The sequence below is a fragment of the Elephantulus edwardii genome, unplaced genomic scaffold, assembly GCF_000299155.1.
Source record: "Elephantulus edwardii isolate Elephantulus edwardi_28Jun2011 unplaced genomic scaffold, EleEdw1.0 scaffold00011, whole genome shotgun sequence".
Classification (NCBI taxonomy): domain Eukaryota; kingdom Metazoa; phylum Chordata; class Mammalia; order Macroscelidea; family Macroscelididae; genus Elephantulus; species Elephantulus edwardii.
This window is the reverse complement of record NW_006399761.1, coordinates 4,553,153-4,570,582: the sequence shown is the minus strand read 5'-3', so window position 1 is coordinate 4,570,582 and position 17,430 is coordinate 4,553,153. Positions and strand designations below refer to the sequence as shown.

The following is a 17,430-nucleotide window of genomic DNA, read 5'->3' as shown; positions in this document are numbered from 1 at the left end:
ACCATCCTAACGAACTCTGTCACTGCTGCAGGTATAGTGTCAGCCCATCTCCGTGAGGGTCTTCCTTTCTGAGTCTCCACCTTTCCCAGCATGATGCCTTTTCCAAGGAAGGATTCCCGCTCTCCCCGCCCCCCCCCAAGTTCAAAGTCTGTGGGATCAAGTTTCACTCTCCTTGCCCCTAAGGAGCACGCTAGGTGCACTTCCTCCACAAAAGGTTTGTTCTGGAAGTCTGTGAGATGTAGTCCATAATCAACCCCGGGATCACAATTCAAAGGCATCAATAATTCTTCTGCCATTCTTATTCATTATGTAACTTTCAGATGCACAAGAAGCAAGTGAAAATATAATGGCTTCGATCAGGTACACCTTAAGTCTTTAAATGGACATTCTTGCTCTTTTGAGAGGTCCTCGACAGTAGATATTCCCAGCACAACACGTCTTTAGATTTCTTGACTGTAGTCACTATGGGTACTGACTGTGAATCCAAGTAAAATTAAGTTGCTGGCAACTTCAACCATTTTTCCCTCTATCAGGAAGTTGCCTGCTGGCCCTATGGTGAGGACTTTTTTCTTGATGCTGAGATACAATCCATATCAAAGGCTGTAGTCTTTGATCTTCTGGAGCAAGTGTGTCAAGTCCCCTTCACTTTCAGCAAGCAAGATTGTGTCATCTGCATTACGCAGGTTGTTGATGCGTCTTCCTCCATTCCCAATGCCACATTCTAAAGTCCAGCTTCTTCAATGATTTGGTCAACATACAGACTAGGCAGGTTTGGAGAAAAGATACAATCTTGACGTCTACCTTCCTTGATTTTCAGTCATGCAGTGTTCCCTGGGTAAGAAGTGAGAAGAGATGAGGAAACAGTCCACAGATATAGTACGGGACTGCGATCCAATCAATAATGGCCTTGAGCATATCAGAGGTGATGAGGTTGGCACAGGACAAGGCAAGGTTCAGACCCATTGTTCACAGGATCACTAGGAGTCATAGCTGACAAGATGGCATGAACAACAACTCTAGTACTTAGGAAGGCTGCAACATGAAGTGGCAAGAGCATGAGAGGGTAGGGTGTGGAGACAAACGGGCCTGGTTCGAGTTCTGCACCTCCAGCTGTGGGGCTTGGCTCAGGGCCTTAGTTTCCCCAGGTTCCAGCGCCTTCACCTGGAACTGGGGTAAGAGACAACGTCATCTCAGGTAACCATTAAAGAGACAGTGCACTGTCTGGGGGGTTTGTTTCAAGTGCTCTCCACAGAAATGAACTGGACAGGACTCTGAGATCATCTAGTGTGGGTGTCTCAGTACCCTCGTACCCGCCCCCCCCCCGACTCCGGCAGAGCTACTCAAGATGCATCGGGGAACCCTGTGCGTGGCCACTTGCTGCCAAGAAAGATTATTCCTCTAGACACATCCTGACCTTTGAGGTAAGATCAGAGAATGCTACAAATACAACATTTTATCTTGCATGATGTCCTTGTCTGAAGACAAACATATACACTGGCATAACGGTGACTTTCTCACTACTTCTGGTACCAATGTAAGTCTTTGATTAATAAAACACGGTAAAATTTGTATTTCATATATGTGATATAGCAAACAAAACCAATTTCAATACATTGCATATGGTTACAATTCAGCCAGTACAATTCAAAGAAAAAGTTCTAAGTGAAAAATATCAAACTGTCAGGGGAGCTCTGGTGGCCTAGTGGCAAGGAGCTGCAACTACAATCCCAGAAGCACACAGTTCGAATCCACCAGATGCTCTGCCGGGAAAAGGAGGGACAATCTCCTCCTGTACCAGTCAGATCTGATTTGACGTTACACTCACACAAAAATAAAAACAAACAAAAAAAAAATATCAAACTGTCATATAGCTCTTCCTATGATTCTGACAAGATAGAAACTCTCTATGCATGCACGTAGGTTTGCAAATGCTCAGGGAATGGGGCCACACCAGAGAGTACCTAGTGCTTGGCTCTGAAGACACAGGTGGGTGTGCGCTTGGGGTAGAACACAAGGTCCTTTATTTATTATTCAAAATACTTGTTTACTAGGGAGCTCTAGTGCCCTAGCAGTAAGGAGCTGCTCTGCCAACCCAAAGATAGATGGTTCGAATCTACCAGCTGCTCCTCAGGTGAAAGATGGGCAAATTTCTCCTGTGGGATTTACAGCCTCTGAAAACCTTTTGGAGGATCAGCTTTAAAGTGGTTCAGACATGACAGTAATGACCTTGAATTTGAAACGGAACTACATTCGGTTTCCTAGAGGAAGGTTTAGATTATACACAGCTTACTTACTTGGGATGCTCGGCCCTATCCCTGTGTGTCCATGACCCTCCTGGTACCCAGCCCTCACAAGCATTCAAACCCACGACCATCACCCTGCATCTGTCCCCTGTCTCATCCCAGGGAAGTGGTTCTCCAGACCCCCCTCTTACAACCACTGTTTAAGTTGTGTCATAGTCCACCTTGGACCACGCCGATTCACTTGCAGATGGTCTCAGCAGGTCTGCAACGTCCTTGAGGGCAGGGTCCATGCTGAACTCGTGCTTATTGTTCTCAAAGCACATTAACACCATGTCTTACAGACAGGAAGTGCTTGATCAAGTCCTGAAGTCAGTAGAGCTATTGTTTTCAAACACCTCTTGAAAAATTACTTCCTCTTTAGGTTTCTAATGGCATAAACATACCCTCACAAAAGCTAAAAATGCACTGTAATGTAAAATCATATCCACGCTTTGTCTATAAGCCTATGTGTCCACTTACACATCCCTGTTTATTATTACTACTACATGACATTGCATGACTGGGCATGCAATAATGTTTTTCTCTGATGTCTGTTGGGAGCTCTGGTGGCCTAGTGGGTAAGGAGCTGTGTTGCCAACCCAAAGGCATGTGGTTTGAATCTACCAGCTATTTTGAAGGAGAAAGATGAACAATTTCCTCTCTTGAGTCTGCATCCTCTAAAAATGCAGTCGAGGGACTGACTCAATGGCAAGAAGTTTGGTTTTTTTAATTCTGACGTCTGTATGTCTTGTGCACCTCACCATGTCTTCCCTTTCAACGGCAATATTACAACCACCCCTTTATCATATAGTGTCTTTCCCTTCTACTCAACATGTCTATTACTTGTTATGCTTATTGTTAGGTGCTGTGTCGAGTATGACCCATAGCAACCCTACGAACAGGTCTGAACCCTGTCCTTTCCTGGCCATCCTCATCTCTGACATTCCTGAGCCCACTGCTGCGGTCACTGTGTCAACCTAGCTGACTGACAGTGTTCCTGTCTTCTGCTGACCCTCCACCTTTCCAAGCATGAGGCCCCTTTCCAAAGAATAGCCTTTTCTAGCAACGTGCCCAAATTATGAGCTGAAGCTTTCTTAGCCTCCAAGAGACATTTTAGTTGCACTTTTCCCCAGATTTAGTTGTTGGTTCTTCTGGCAGTCCAGGGGATATTCAGTACTCTTCTCCAACACCACTGCTCAAAGGTCCCACCCAAATCTCCTGTCATCATTATTGTCCAGTTTTCAGATGCATGGAAGGCAATTTGAAAATTTTATTTACTGATTTTTACCTCTGCTCCTCTTCCCTCCCAGGATTTGGCTGGGGTTTTTTTCCCTCTGTGTAAATCTATCCTTACCTTCCCCGCACTCACATTTCTTTAACTTTTCATAGTCCTGAACTCAGAGAATATGTAATCTGGAACACTCTTCGTACATACCAATGTGCACATAAACCACCGAGAGATCTTGTGAGAATGCAGGTTCTGATTCACATCTCCCTCACACTACAGGGATATGGATTGGGCTCAAGGTAACAAAGATCTAGAGAGAGTTGTGACTGCATTTCTTCTATAGCTCCTTCAGGAGCTATAGTTGATTAAGTGCTTGGCTGTTAACCAGAACGTTGGCAGTTCAAGCCCACCCAAAGACACCTAAGGCCCCTATAGAACTGTTTAAGAAATGTCACAGTGCTGAATACCCCACAGAACATGGAGTTCTACACTGTACACAGGGGCTCGCCATGAGTGAGAATCAACACAATCTCATCTAGTTATGAGTTCTACTCTAGTCAATTCTGTGTGTGACAGTTTCCAGCACACCACGAACTCGCTGAGGTCTTATTACTCTATGACCCTCTCAGGGCCAAGGGGAGAAAGTCAAGATAAGTCAACTTAGCTCATTGCTGTTAAGTCAGAACCAACTCATAGCTGATCTTCCAAAGGGTTTTCAGAGACTGTAAATTGCTTAGGAGACTGCCTTTCTTCTTCAGAGCAGTTGGTGGATTTGAACCACGTGCCTCAGGGTTGGCAGCTCAATGCGTTAGCATTAGGCCACCAGTCATGAGCCACAGCTGTAAGCCACATATGGAACTTTACACTTTCTAACAAGTACGTTAAAAGTGATAAATGCAGATGAAATTTATTTTTATAGCATAATTTGCTGTTAGGGACTGCTCCAGGGTACTGAAGAGCAATGGTTTCACTCTGGAGACTAAGGTGTGTCTGACACAGGCTATGACCTTTGCATCAGAGAGCTGGATAATGACTAGGAAGGATAGAAGGAGAACTGATGCCTTTGAGCTGTGGTGTTGGAGAAGAGTATTGAGGGACTGCCAGGAGAACAACAGATTCATCCTGGAGAGGGTTAAACCAGGCGGCTCCTTGGAGGCAAGGATTCTGGGGCTTCGTCTAACATACCTTGGACATGTTGTAAGTAGGGACAGGTCCTTGGAGAGGGACATCATGCTTGGGAGGGTAGAGGGACAGTGTAGGATGGGAAGACCCTCAATGAGGTGGACTGATTCAGTGACTGGGGTGATCGGGATGCGTGTGTCAGAGGCAGTGAGATTGGCATAGGACAGAGCAGGGTTTAGGGCTATTGTACATGGGGTCGCTATGAGTCGCAAGCGACACGACAGCACATAACAACAAGAACAACAGTATATACAAAGCTTTATCCTCCCTAATCAATGTAGAAAATCACTGGAATATTTGACATTCTGTTAGACTCAGAAATCCTGGGTCAGCACATCTCCATGGGTACTAGGCACATTTTAAGTACATGACAGCCACACATGGCTTAGTTGTTACCGCTAAGAGTCAGGTCTTTCGCGAGGCCTGAGGGTACAGTAACCACATGGCCCCAGAGGGTTTGACAGCAGATGGGAGGGCTGAATACTCACTGATAGCTTCCCGTGACTAAGAATACTACTCAGATAATTCCTCGCTTCTAGGATCTTTGGCTCGCTCTTCTCCAAAGGGACGGAGTCTTTGACCTTGGCGTGGTTCTCCTTCAAACACTGTTCCAGGAGGGACTCGGCCAGGAGTAACTTCCCAAAGTCATCTGAAAAGACATGTCAGCGTCAGTGTAGTGAGTTCAGAATCCCCTGAGCAAGGTGGGTGTGGACAGTAGTACGGGCACATGGTGCCTCAGTCCAAGAAAATAAAGATCCATCCCCTACAAGTCTTCAAATAAAAATACTTGGGCACTTACCCAGGGTCAAGTGACATATTTCCCTCTCTGCATTTATTTTCAGTTGGAGAGACACTTGGAACAAATTCCCTGATTTTTAGAATTTAAAACAAATGATAAAACTATACCCGTGCTCTGGGGTGCTAATAAACTCCCAATCCAGGAAAGAATTCTCTTCAAATTACTGGAGAGGGAATATACATAAGGTAGCCTCACAATGGCTTTTCTCATGCTTCTAATGTCTGTATGATTACAGCTATTTTATTCATGTTTAAGGTACTTTAAAAGGACTTAGGGATAGGGGAGCTCTGGTGGCCTACTGGCAAGAAGCTGAACTGTAATCCCAGAAGTGCACAGTTCGAATCCACCAGATGCTCTGCCAGAGAATGAGGGACAACCTCTTCTTGTACCAGTCAGATCTGATTTGATGGTACACACACACACACAATTTAAAAATAAATAAATAAAAGGACTTAGGGATAACCTAGCAGACAAAGCAAAAAGTGAAAGCAGAAATCAGATTTACTTGTGTAGCAACACAAACCCTGGGACATAGTTTCTCATGCATGCTCCTTCACCCGTAGACACCGCACCTGTCTATCTGGGTGTCAGATACCACCTCCCTCTACCACGGTGAGAGCTCCGGCCTGTGATCACCAATGTTTCATTCAATAGCAAGCTTGGTAACTGTCTGTACCACCCAGTGCCTCTGCCACTTGGTACTGAAGCCAATAAATACCAGTCAGGTGAGTCAGAGCCTCTCAAACACCCGACCAGGAAGCCACAAAGCTTGGGATGTTTAGTAGCCAAAAAATGTCTCCAGGAATGTCTGCTTGGCCTCGTCCTTTACAAGTGCTCTTTCTGACCGTGAGGCAGCATTCTGGGCCCATAACCTTTCCTGGGAAATCCATTCCCTCTCAGCATGCCCACCCATAGGGAAGCGGTATCTAAAGTGTGCGAGGGTGGAAAAAAAGGGATATGATGAATTCACAGAAAGGGAGCAGAATGGAATGAGGAAACTCTCTGTGCTGCTGTGGAATGAGCACCAGGATAAACAGAAAAGAAAGCAGAGTGCACACCTGTGAACACGATACGCCACTGTTTAAGCCTGAGAGTTATGTGAGAGAATGCACAAATATCTGAGAGCCCTGAGGGCTTATTGGGGGTGCACTGGGGGTGCACAGGAGGCCAGGAGCCTATTCACTCTTGATTCTGGAACCTCTGGAATGCTGAACCATTGACTACATGACCTAATCAGAAATAAAAATTAAGTCAAGCTAGGAATGGAAGGCAACCTTCTCTCCATCTCCAGATCTCAGCTGGGAGGCTTAGTGGTGGATCCATTCTTCAGCTACACATAATCTGGCTCTGGGTAAGCTGCTTCCCCCTTTGTTACTGTTATTGTTTTTCTTTACCATCAAGTGAGAATCAACTCATAGCTGACCCTCCAGCAGGTTTTCAGAGGCTGTAAATTGCATGGGAGGAAGCTGTTCATATTTTCCCCAAGAAGTATATGGTGGATTCGAACTGCATGCCTTTGGGTTGACAGTACAACTCCTTACCACTAAACAACCAGAGCTACCTCTCTTTTATTATCTGTAAATTGAGAGGATGATGTGCCAAACATTTAAAGAACAGACACTCCAAAGAACTGACACTCCTCCTTTTCCAACCTTTTCAAAAGAAGATGCATTTACCAATATCAGTAAACAAGATCAACAAGGAAAAATAAGCTATGTTTCTAGATATCCGCAATAAACAATCTGAGACACTACGCCCAAAAGGAAGAAAACAGTTCCACTTACAGTAGCATTTAAAAGTATAAATACCTGGGGGAAAAAACTGAACCAAGGAAGTCAATGACTTAAACACTGAGAACAACGAGACAGCTAAACGAAACTAAAGAAGCTAGAAATACAGCAAGACATCTGTGGTCATGGACTGAAAACTTACCATTCAGATGTCCATTCTACCTGAAGAGATCTACAAATTAAGTGCAATCTCTAGTAAAATCCCAACAAAGTGGGGTTTTTTGAGCAGAAATGGAAAAGCTGATCCTCATGTTCAAATGAAACTTCAAGAGGCAAGCTTTGAAAAATCAAAATGAAGTACAAGGACTTACATTTTCTCATACTGTAACGTGACACTCATTACAACAGACTGTCAAACTTTCACTAGAGCTACTCTAATCCTGCTCAGTGCCGGCAAGCCACAACCGACCCACAGCTGACTCTCCAGTGGGTTGTTAGAGGGTGCCAACTGCAGGGGAGGAAACTGTCCATCTTTCTGTTCTGGAGCAGCCAGTGCATTCAAACCACCCACCCTTGGGATGGGAACACAACTCCCTGTCTACTCGGCCACGAGAGTTCCCAAGATAGACTACGACCATTGACCAAAAATCTGAAGCTCAAACCACCGCCGCCTTCTGACTCAGTCATCGTCCGTCAGGTTCCCAAGGCTCTAAATCTAGACAGAAGGACTGCCCCTCTTTCTTTCATTAAGCAACTGGAGTCAAACCATCAACCTTCCAACACAATACACATTATGCCACTAAGGCTTCAACAGAAATATAAGTCAATGGAGGATAACTGAAAAGTCCAGAAACAAACTCATTCATCTGAGATTAATTTAATAACAGTGCCAAGTTCATACAAGAGGGAAAGAATAGTCTCTTTAACAAATAGGGTTGGAGCAAATGGATTTCCTATGTAAGGAGTTCTTTGAAATGGCACAAAGGGAGCTCTGGGAGCCTAGTGGCAAGAAGTGGCACTAGGTACATGATTTGAAACCACCAGATACTCTGCTGGAGAAGGAGAGGCAATCTACTCCTGTACCACTCAGATCCAATTTGATGGTACACACACACACACACAAATATTTTAATTTAAATAAAGAGATGACACAATCAAAAGCACAAACCATAAAAGAAAAAAAATTAAAAACTTGTGCTTCAAAGGGCACTGTAGAGAAATGGAAGAAATATTTGTAAATACTGATAATGTAAATAACTCAGTAAAGATCTAGTACCTAAAATAGATATTTTAAAACACCTATGATTCAACAGTAAAAAACCAAAATATTAAAAACCGTGCAAAAAGCATTTTTGGAAAAAGGCATTTCCGGACAATACATAAACAAATAGCCACGAAGCACATGAAAGGGTGTTCAACATCCGTAAGCTACTGTTGTGTCAAAACCATTCTCATCGACAGGGAAGCTACAGGATGGAGGAAAACTGTCCCACGGGGTTTTCTAGGCTGTAATCTTTGAAAGGTTTGCTGCTAAGATTCTACCATGCAGCAGAATCGACCCGAGACTCTCCAATCTTGTAGACATTCCACGTTGAAATCAACTTCACGGCAATGGGTCATCTTTATGGAGAACAGACTCAGTGGTCTTGAAACCTGGTTAGCAGGAGAGCACTTCATCATTGTGCCACTATGGCCCCTTCCTCAAAAGCTCAAACTCACAGCAACCTTCCACAGGCTTCTGAGGCTGTGAACCACAACCTGAAGAGACTGGCCATCTTTCTCCTGCCCAGCTTCGAGTGTATTTGAACCAACAGAGGTGCCACCCTTGAGTGAACAGCACACTGTCTATGGACTGTGTCCAGAGCTCCCCGCAGAAGGAGGGAGGAAGGAGATGGGTTAGTTAAGTAGCACTGTTAGATGGACATTTTTACTCTTACTTTTAAGCACCAATCTAAAATGAAATTTTAAAAAGTATTAATACATGTGCGATCCTTGATGTGACACAGGTTCACAATCAATCATCACTGACTTTCTCTTAAGAGTGACAATGAAATTTTGGAAAAGGATAGTGATGATGGTTACACAGCATTGGGGAATTATGGCTGCTGCCAATCTCCAGGCATCAAGCCCCACCTCTGTTAGAGCCACTACCAATCACTGGGCATCAAGCCCCGCCTCTGCTTAAGCTGCTGCCAATCACCGGGACATCTTGCCAGGTCCACTTCCAATCACCAGACATCAAGCCCCACCTCTGCAAGTGCCACTGCCAATCACCGGGTATCAAGCCTCAAGAGCCGATGCCAATCACCAGGCCTCCACGCCCCGCCCCTGCTCTGAATCAGTGTGCCGTCAGGTTCCTCCTCCTCCTCCTGGCCAGGTAACCAGTTGTCCTGCCTTGACTGAGCCAGCTGGCTGTTCCCTTCCTTGCCAATGGAAACCAGCTCCTTCCAGTTAGCTCTCCATCCTGAGACACTTCCCACCTTTCCGCAGAATAAGCAGCTGTGGGGGCCTAGAGAGTAAGGTTCGAATCCACCAGCTGCTCCCTGGGAGAATGATGGGCCATTTCCTGTGATTTACAGACTCTGAAAACCTGCTGGAGGGTCAGCCATGAGTTGCTTCTGACTCCACAGCACACACCACCACCACCACCACCAGAACGGGAGAGTCTTCTAAACCCATGCTACTCAAAGTGGTCCAAGAACTGGCACGAGTCTATCATCCAACCCCAGGAAGGAACGCAGGAATTCTGAGTACATGTTTAGAAATGCCATAATAATTTGACAGAATATGCTTGGTCTGATGAATCTAATCATTCAACAGTGGGCGAGAGTCGTTTGTATGGTTTTGCTTTCATTTTATTCTATGAAACAAATTATATGCATATTTATTATCATTTATAAAAACATCGGAGTATGACAAATTGGGAATTAAAAACCGGCCCTTCAACTCAATTTGGAAAGAACTGCTCTAACCAGAAGGGCCTCTGTTGAGGGTCTACCTTGTGCCAGTCATTTAAGGGAGCTGGCTTCTAATTTGAAGGCTGTACCTCCCTGAATTCAAATGCCTTAGTGGTTTCTTAGTGGAAAAAAGGGCAATCTCCTCCTGTGCAATTTATAGCCTCAAAAAACCTGCTGCGGAGGAGGGGTGGGCAGGGAGGAAAGTGCAACAATGAATGAATGGAAATCCAAAGTCTCTGTAAACTTTCATTAAAATAAATAAATTTTTTTAAGAAAGAACCAACCCGCCGGAAAGTGAGCTATGAGTCCGTCCTGACTGGCGTGGAGTGAATGAGCTAATATATGATGTTGTTCACTCACTCCCTTCCACCTAGTACGTCCTGACCTCCAGGGCGGGTTTCGCGGCTGTCAATCACAAAGAAGGAGACCCACCTTTCTTCTTCAGAGCAGCTGGTAGATTTGAACCAGAGATTCACAGCCTTTCCATCAGCAGTACAACTTGCTTCAGTTTTTACCACTGGATTGCCCTGCTGTTCTCACAAAAACTCATTGCTGTGGAGTCAGAACTGACATGTAACTGGCCCTCCAGCAGATTTCTGAGGTTTGAAATCACACAGGAAGAGACTGCTCATCCTTCTCCCAAGGACCCACTAGAGGATTTGAAGCAATCACGGTTAGGTTAACAGCACATGTCAACTCACAGAGGATAAAGCAGAACTGTCACATTAAGGTTTTCTTGACTGCAATCTTTACCAAAAGCAGACTGACAGGCCATACTCCCTCAGAGCTGCTGGGTGGATTCCAACCACTGATCTCTCAGTTACTAGCTGAACACTTAACTGTTTAGTCTGTATAGTCCTAAAGGTGGGTGTTGTGTTCACTTAACAAATGATAAGCTAGCACTTCCTGGACAGTGGCCCTGCGCAAAGTGCTGTACTGTTACCATCCCTTCAGGTGAGAGAAACGGGACAAACTCAGAAAGCTAACAAGCGACGGGGCTGGAATGTCAGCTGGCTTTGGGGGGCCCAAGATCTTTTTCTTTTTATCACCTGTCACATCACAGCCTGACACAGATGCCCCTGAAAGCACCAGAGGGGAACCCTCAGTGTCTGAGCAGGTGAAGGGCAGTGAAGATATAGGTCACTCAACATTCTTTCTCATAGGACACTGACAACTCACACACACGAGTGACAGCTGTGTGGGCCTGCGCCTGAATGCTGTCATCCCACTAGTGCTTTCCTCAGAAGACACGGCCACAACCAACAGAAGGGCAAAGGGATCAAGAATTATATGGAATAAATCAAAACAAACCCCCAAACACCTTGCTACCCGATTCCAACTCTCAGCAACGCTTCAGGGAGAAGCAGCACCGCCCCACAGGATGTGGAGGCCATCAATCTTAACCACAGACTGCCCAAGTTGTTTCTCATGGGGCAGCTGGTAGGTTTGAACCACCAACCTTCTGGCGAGGAGGGAGTGTTTTAATCAGCACACATAAAACGCAAAGAAAGTCACTGCTGACAAGATAGAACCAGTTCATAGTGGATTCTGCCAAGGGTTTTCAGAGGCTGTAAATGTCACAGGAGGAGAGAGCCCTTCTTTCTCGCATGGAGCAGTTTGTGGATCCGAACCTGCTGCCTTGGCACTGGCAACTCAACTGCCTACCCAGGAGACCACCAGAGCTCCCTATTGTACCGTCAGGACTCCTGACTTAGGGAAAAGAAAATGGGTAGGAGTTTAAGTGCTTTTGGCATCCTCGTTCTGCACTCTCCCCTCCTTCTGATAACCAGCTTGCCTTCTCTGTACATTACCCATTTAGTGCTCATGCCACCCAAAGTTGACAGCAGAGGAGATAATCAATCACTACCCAAAGCAAAGCTCTGCACAGCTTATCGCAGACAACACTGTCACAGTTGTTTAATTCTGAGAATTATCTGTCTCCCTGGAGTCTCATGTAGGATGCAGCTCCCAGCAATCTAGAAAGAATAAGTGTCAAAGAACTACAGACAGCAAACTAAAAATGGCCCAAAAAAGGGTAATAGCAAATACAAGAACAGAGATAAAAAGCTCTATTCATTTTCATATAGCTATGAGTTTTCAGACAATTTAATCTGCTAACACATGGGGTCTCAAGACTTCTATATTCTCTGATCAAATCTCTACTCAAGTCATTTTGATTCAGCAGACACTAGGGAAACACAATGAGTGCTCCTTGGAGGCAAGGATGGGGAGGCTTGGTCTCACACACTCTGGGCACGTTGTCAGGAAGAATCAGATCGTGGGAAAAGACATCATGCTTCGGGACAAGTGAAAAGTCAAAGAGAGAGGAAGACCCTTCACAAGATAGACGAACACTGACTAACAGTGGGCTCGTGCACATCAGAGATGGAAGAGGACAGTGCAAACCAGAGCAAAGTTCAGATCTGTCGTTTACAGTGTCGCTTACAAGTCAGTTAACTCATCAGCACCTAACACAACATTGCAAATGGCCAGTTGAGGAAATGGAAAAGCATTCTGGATTATTTTTTTTTTACAGTTGTTAACATAAAATCCAGAGGGACGAAGGTTTGCCTGTTCTTCTTCAGAATGTGGAGTTTATCATCTTGTCATTCAAATCATTATCCACATTTAGATAAAATGGTCCAGCATCTCCTCTCCTGGGGGCATTAGGAAGACCCTCCCGATGGACAGCAAACCAGATTCTGGGCACTTGGGTGTGCTGCTGGCAGCCAGGACCCCCACGCCCAGCAGAGCCCCAGAGGGGGCCCCATGGGGCCAAGCACTCCTAGTCACTAAGACTCTCCACTGCACCTCAGTTTCTAAAGCCTCTGGGCCATAACCTTCCTCACTGGCCCTTTCTGCCTCTAGTGTTCTCCAGGGGTCTCTCAGGCTCCGGGTACCCCGTTCAGAGACCTGCTTCTCCCCAGACAGCCTGCTCCGAAGCCTGATGCCTCGGTCTGAGGCTGCCCAGCCAGGTCTCTGGCCAGGCCCCCTTCCTCATGAGGTTCCTGTACCTGCTCACCTTACATGACTGCACAGGGCTGGTGGCCTAGTGGGCAAGGAGCTGGACTGCCAAGCCTAAAATACATGGTTCAAGTCCACCAGCTGCTCCTTGGGAGAAAAAAGATGGGCGATATTCTCCTATGCAATTTACAGTCACAGAAAACCCACCAGCGGGTCAGCTGTGAGTCGGTTCCACCTTAACGTCAACACGTTGTTGAGCTGGAACCTTTGAGGAAGAGGAAGCCAGAACTGGGAAGAAGTCACCTGTCTTCCCCACATCCTGTCCAACTAAACTGAAGAAACGCTCTGAATCTTTGTAAAACTAGACCTCTAGTTTTACAAAGAAATTTAAAAACATTCAGTTCAGTCAGATGAAGACAGGGTAGGGTTTACAGACTCAAGATGGACAGAGGTTAAGGATGAACTGGAGCAGATGTTTGTTCTCAACAAATGCAATGTGTGGCCTTATTTGGACCTGGAGTCTAACAAACCAAATGCAAATTTTAATACTTAGCTCTTGGTGGAAGGCAGGGAGGAAGTGCAATAGTTCTGTTGTTCTATTTTATTAATAGCAGTCTTAATAAACAAACGTATGTTGAAATGTTTAAGAGTTCCACTGATATAGGGAGGAACGTGTCGGGCGGAGAGGCTGAAGGCATGACTCCACCAGCTGCCCTTGTCAGGTCCCCATAGAGGGCTACCCTGTGTAGGAACAGACCAGCCCGCTAGGAGACATGGCAGCGCTGAGAAGCCAAGTGGTCGGTCTGAAGCCTGTCCCCCCACCCTCCACACCATCCTCACCATCTGACACGCCCAAGACCAATGCTACAGTCACAGTCACTCCATCTTGTTGAGGGTTTTCCTCTTTCTCTGAGCCTCCACCTTTCCTCGAATGATGCTTTTCTCCACACACCAGCCCCTCCTGAGAACACGCACACAATACGTGAAACAAGGTTTCATCATCCTTGCCTCTGAGGAGCACGCAGGTTACACTTCCTCCAAGACAGACTTGTCTGGTCTTTTGGCAATTCATGTGATATCCAGTCCTCTTCTGCAACACCACAATCCAAAGGCATCAATTCTTCTGTCATCCTTATTCACTACCCAACTTTCAGAAGCCTAAGCAGCAATTGGAAAGACCATGGCTTGCATCAGGCATATCCAGGAGTCTAAACTGAGACTGTTACCATTCATGAGTTCATTATGACAGAAGCCGGTTGGTGGGTGCCCAAGATTCATTCTGCTTTCTTCCTTAATTACGTCTCTGAAATTTTTCACAATGAAGGATTCTTTTCTCTTCAGCCACTTGGCTGGGCTGTTTTCCCTAACATCCTCCATCACAGCCAGGAACAGTGTGGGGTTTCCCTGCTGTCCTACAGACCAAATCTGAACCGGATGTGAGTTTGAAAGAAAACACGCCAACAGTAACACTGGCCTTCTTCCCCTTGGGCTAGGAGAGCCTCCTCAAACAGGAAGCGGTTGTGGGTGTGCATCAGTTTCTCCCACCGAACCAGAGGGGACCCTGCCACGGCTCTGCCCTCATCTCCCAGCCACCTGGATTTGTTTTCCATGGAGGAAACATCACTGGCCCAGCCAGGCCCAAGGGCCTCAGTCAGTCTGTGAAATGGCGATCAACCCCCACCTCCCACCTCAGCACTTTCCTTCACCCCTACAAATTATGAAGCTTTGAAGCTTCAGGTCACTGACCCAACAGGTCAGATAGGGCTGTGAGAACCTCCCTCTTGGGCCACCAGGAATTTAGCAACACAGAGTACTCTTAATCCCCAGAGTAACCAAGGTACCTCCCGGTGGAGAATGGACACTGCCATCCCAAACAGGCCCCAAATGTGGGTAGGGGACGGTGCATCTGGATTGTACAATGAAAGAACATTCACTCACAAAGTCAAACCCAAAAGTCGGTAGGAAGCAAACCTCACTCCCTGGGCCAGGCAGTTCCACAAGTGCTGGGTCTGTGGCGCTCAAGCGGTGGCCCAGACTCCCCAGCAGAGCTCTCTGGGCTTGGTGTATGTCTCGAAAATGCAGAGAGTAACTGCCCTCACAAAGTTGTTCCCAAGACTTCAAAATGAGAGAGACACAAAAACACACAGAGAGAAAACACTTTATTAACGCTATAACCACCCCAGTGTTTCCCAGACCAGTAAGTTTGGAAACTGGGGTATTTATACTCTTAACCTGGCTTGTAAATCACACACAGGTGAGCAGGATAAACGCAAAACTAACTCAAGCAGACACAGCTGATCCTCTAGTGGTTTTCAGAGGTTGTAAATCACACAGAGATTGGCCAAAATTCACCACTGAGCTGCTGGTGCAGCACAGCTCCTTACCCACTAGACCCCAGAGCTCGCTGAGCAGAATAAAGGCTGAGAAGTCTTACAGTTTAAAAAAAAAAATTCAAAAAAAAAAAAATTCCCTGAAGTATCGACTCCGTTATTTCCATTTTCCACACTTACTGGCTCCTCAGACCTTCTCTTCCTGGAGACCTACTAACTTCTCAGCCAGCAAGAGTCCAGATAACAAGCTTAGGGACTAGACCATTCTGCCTTGGGGTCAGCGTGGGGTAGAGACCCATACCCTGTTTGCTGCAGTACCTATGTGACCCTTAGCTGTCCCATCTCAGATGTCACCCACCACAAGGAGGGAGAGGAACCTACAATTTGTCCACTCGGCCCTAGAGGCACTGGCCTTGCCAGCTTCTCCCAATCATGTGCCTTAGGCCGGCCACTACCCCTCACTACAGGGCTCAGACTTGCCACAGCCTCAAAACCAATGTCCAGCCTCCTGCTTAGCCCTCCCCTGGGACAGACAGACTCTCCCAACACGCACCAGGGCCAGTGCACATCCTTTCTGGTTCCCTGAAGCCTTCTTCTACTTGTTCCCTTTCTCTCTGTGATCCACTGACTCCTCATCCTGTCTCCCATCCATTTGAGAGCCCTTCAAATGCGGGGGTTATCTGCTACATAGCTTTGAGAGTTGACAGTGTTAGCAGTTAAAATACTTGGGTTCAAATGCTCCTCCATCCCTTATCAGCTGGGCAATCAAGTTAACTTCTGCGCCTCAGTTTCCAGAGAAGCGTTTTTGGGTCTCCCCATCATCGAGCTGTGAGCAATAAAAAGGCTGATTAATGTGCTTAGGTTCATGTCTGGCGCCCTGTGAACGAGTGAGAAGTGTTCCTCATGATTATTCATATTATTATTGTCTCTTTCCTACTGGACTGTACATTCATTAGAAGGGTTTATCTGTATTTATTTAATTTCTGCTTTTCCCACAAAGGGTCGGGAGTAGCCATGCATAAAGAGGGGTATCCCACACTGAACTGAAGGTCCCAGGAAATGGAGTTTGGAACCTGGAACGGGGGCCCCACTGCCCCATTAGAGTGCTATCACAGCCCAGTACGAAGGTCCAGCGCAATCAAACCAGCCCTGCCGCTAAAGTCACCAACTGCCAGAGCTGGCCCGGGTCCCGGGTTCGACCACAGAAGAGGCAACTTTCCCACTACCCGGGCCAGGTGCGAGGTGAACCCTGTTCAGGTCTGTCGTGAACGCGGCTTTCAACTTGGGGGAGGAGGGTGAAGAAGGAGGGCAAATAAGCCAGAAAGCAGCCAAGACTTCATTGCTTTCACCTGATGGCGTTTAGAGGCCCGAGAAAGAGGCAGAGTCCAGCTCAAATCTGGATACGTGCTGGTACCCTCATTTCAAGGCAGAGGAAGTTACCAATGCGATTGGAAAAGGCAAAGCAGAAAATCTACTTTTCTCGTTTCCTCTAAAGCGCCCACCTGGTCGTGGTCTGCGCTTGGGGGCAGGAAGACCTTCCTAACTAGCCTCATTAGCGCTGCCAGGACACTCCCGAGGCGACCAGGGGGCCTGGGGCAGTCAGGGAGCGCTTCCTGGAAGGGGTGGCGCGTTTGGCGCCCTCCTCGGGGCCAGCGACCAGGCCCCTTCCCTTACTCACCGGTGTCCTGGGCGATGGACCCGGCGCTGGCGGCGGCTCGCCGGCTGTTTCCGCTGGGCTGGAGCCGCGTCTGCAGCTGGCGGACCAGCTCGGTCACGCGGTGCCAGTGACCCTCGGCGCGGCAGCGCTCCAGCTCGCCCTCCACCTTCAGGTGGGAGCTGTGCGCGCCCTTCGCAGCCATCTTCGAGCGGGTGCTGTCATGGAAGGAGCAGCGGAGAACTGGCGGCCAGGCCGGGGCCGGCGTCCAGGCTGGGGCGCACACGCGGGCGGTGGGGTCGCC

The 17,430-nt window shown here is 46.9% G+C and overlaps 1 protein-coding gene across 2 annotated transcripts in view; it reads right to left on the bottom strand.

Annotated features, from left to right (window-relative positions):
* TTC7A (tetratricopeptide repeat domain 7A) overlaps positions 1 to 17,430 on the bottom strand; it is a 127,277-nt gene extending 109,847 nt beyond the window's left edge. The window contains exons 1-2 of one of the 2 annotated variants that reach the window (XM_006880897.1): positions 17,151 to 17,430; positions 5,181 to 5,341 (exon numbers count right to left, since the gene is read on the bottom strand). Coding sequence is in view for 1 of the 2 variants with exons in the window: in XM_006880896.1 (XP_006880958.1) it covers positions 5,181 to 5,341; positions 17,151 to 17,331 (342 nt within the window). In the remaining variant the exon portion in view is untranslated. The remainder of the gene's footprint in view (positions 1 to 5,180; positions 5,342 to 17,150) is intronic. The other variant, XM_006880896.1, reaches the window with a different exon arrangement.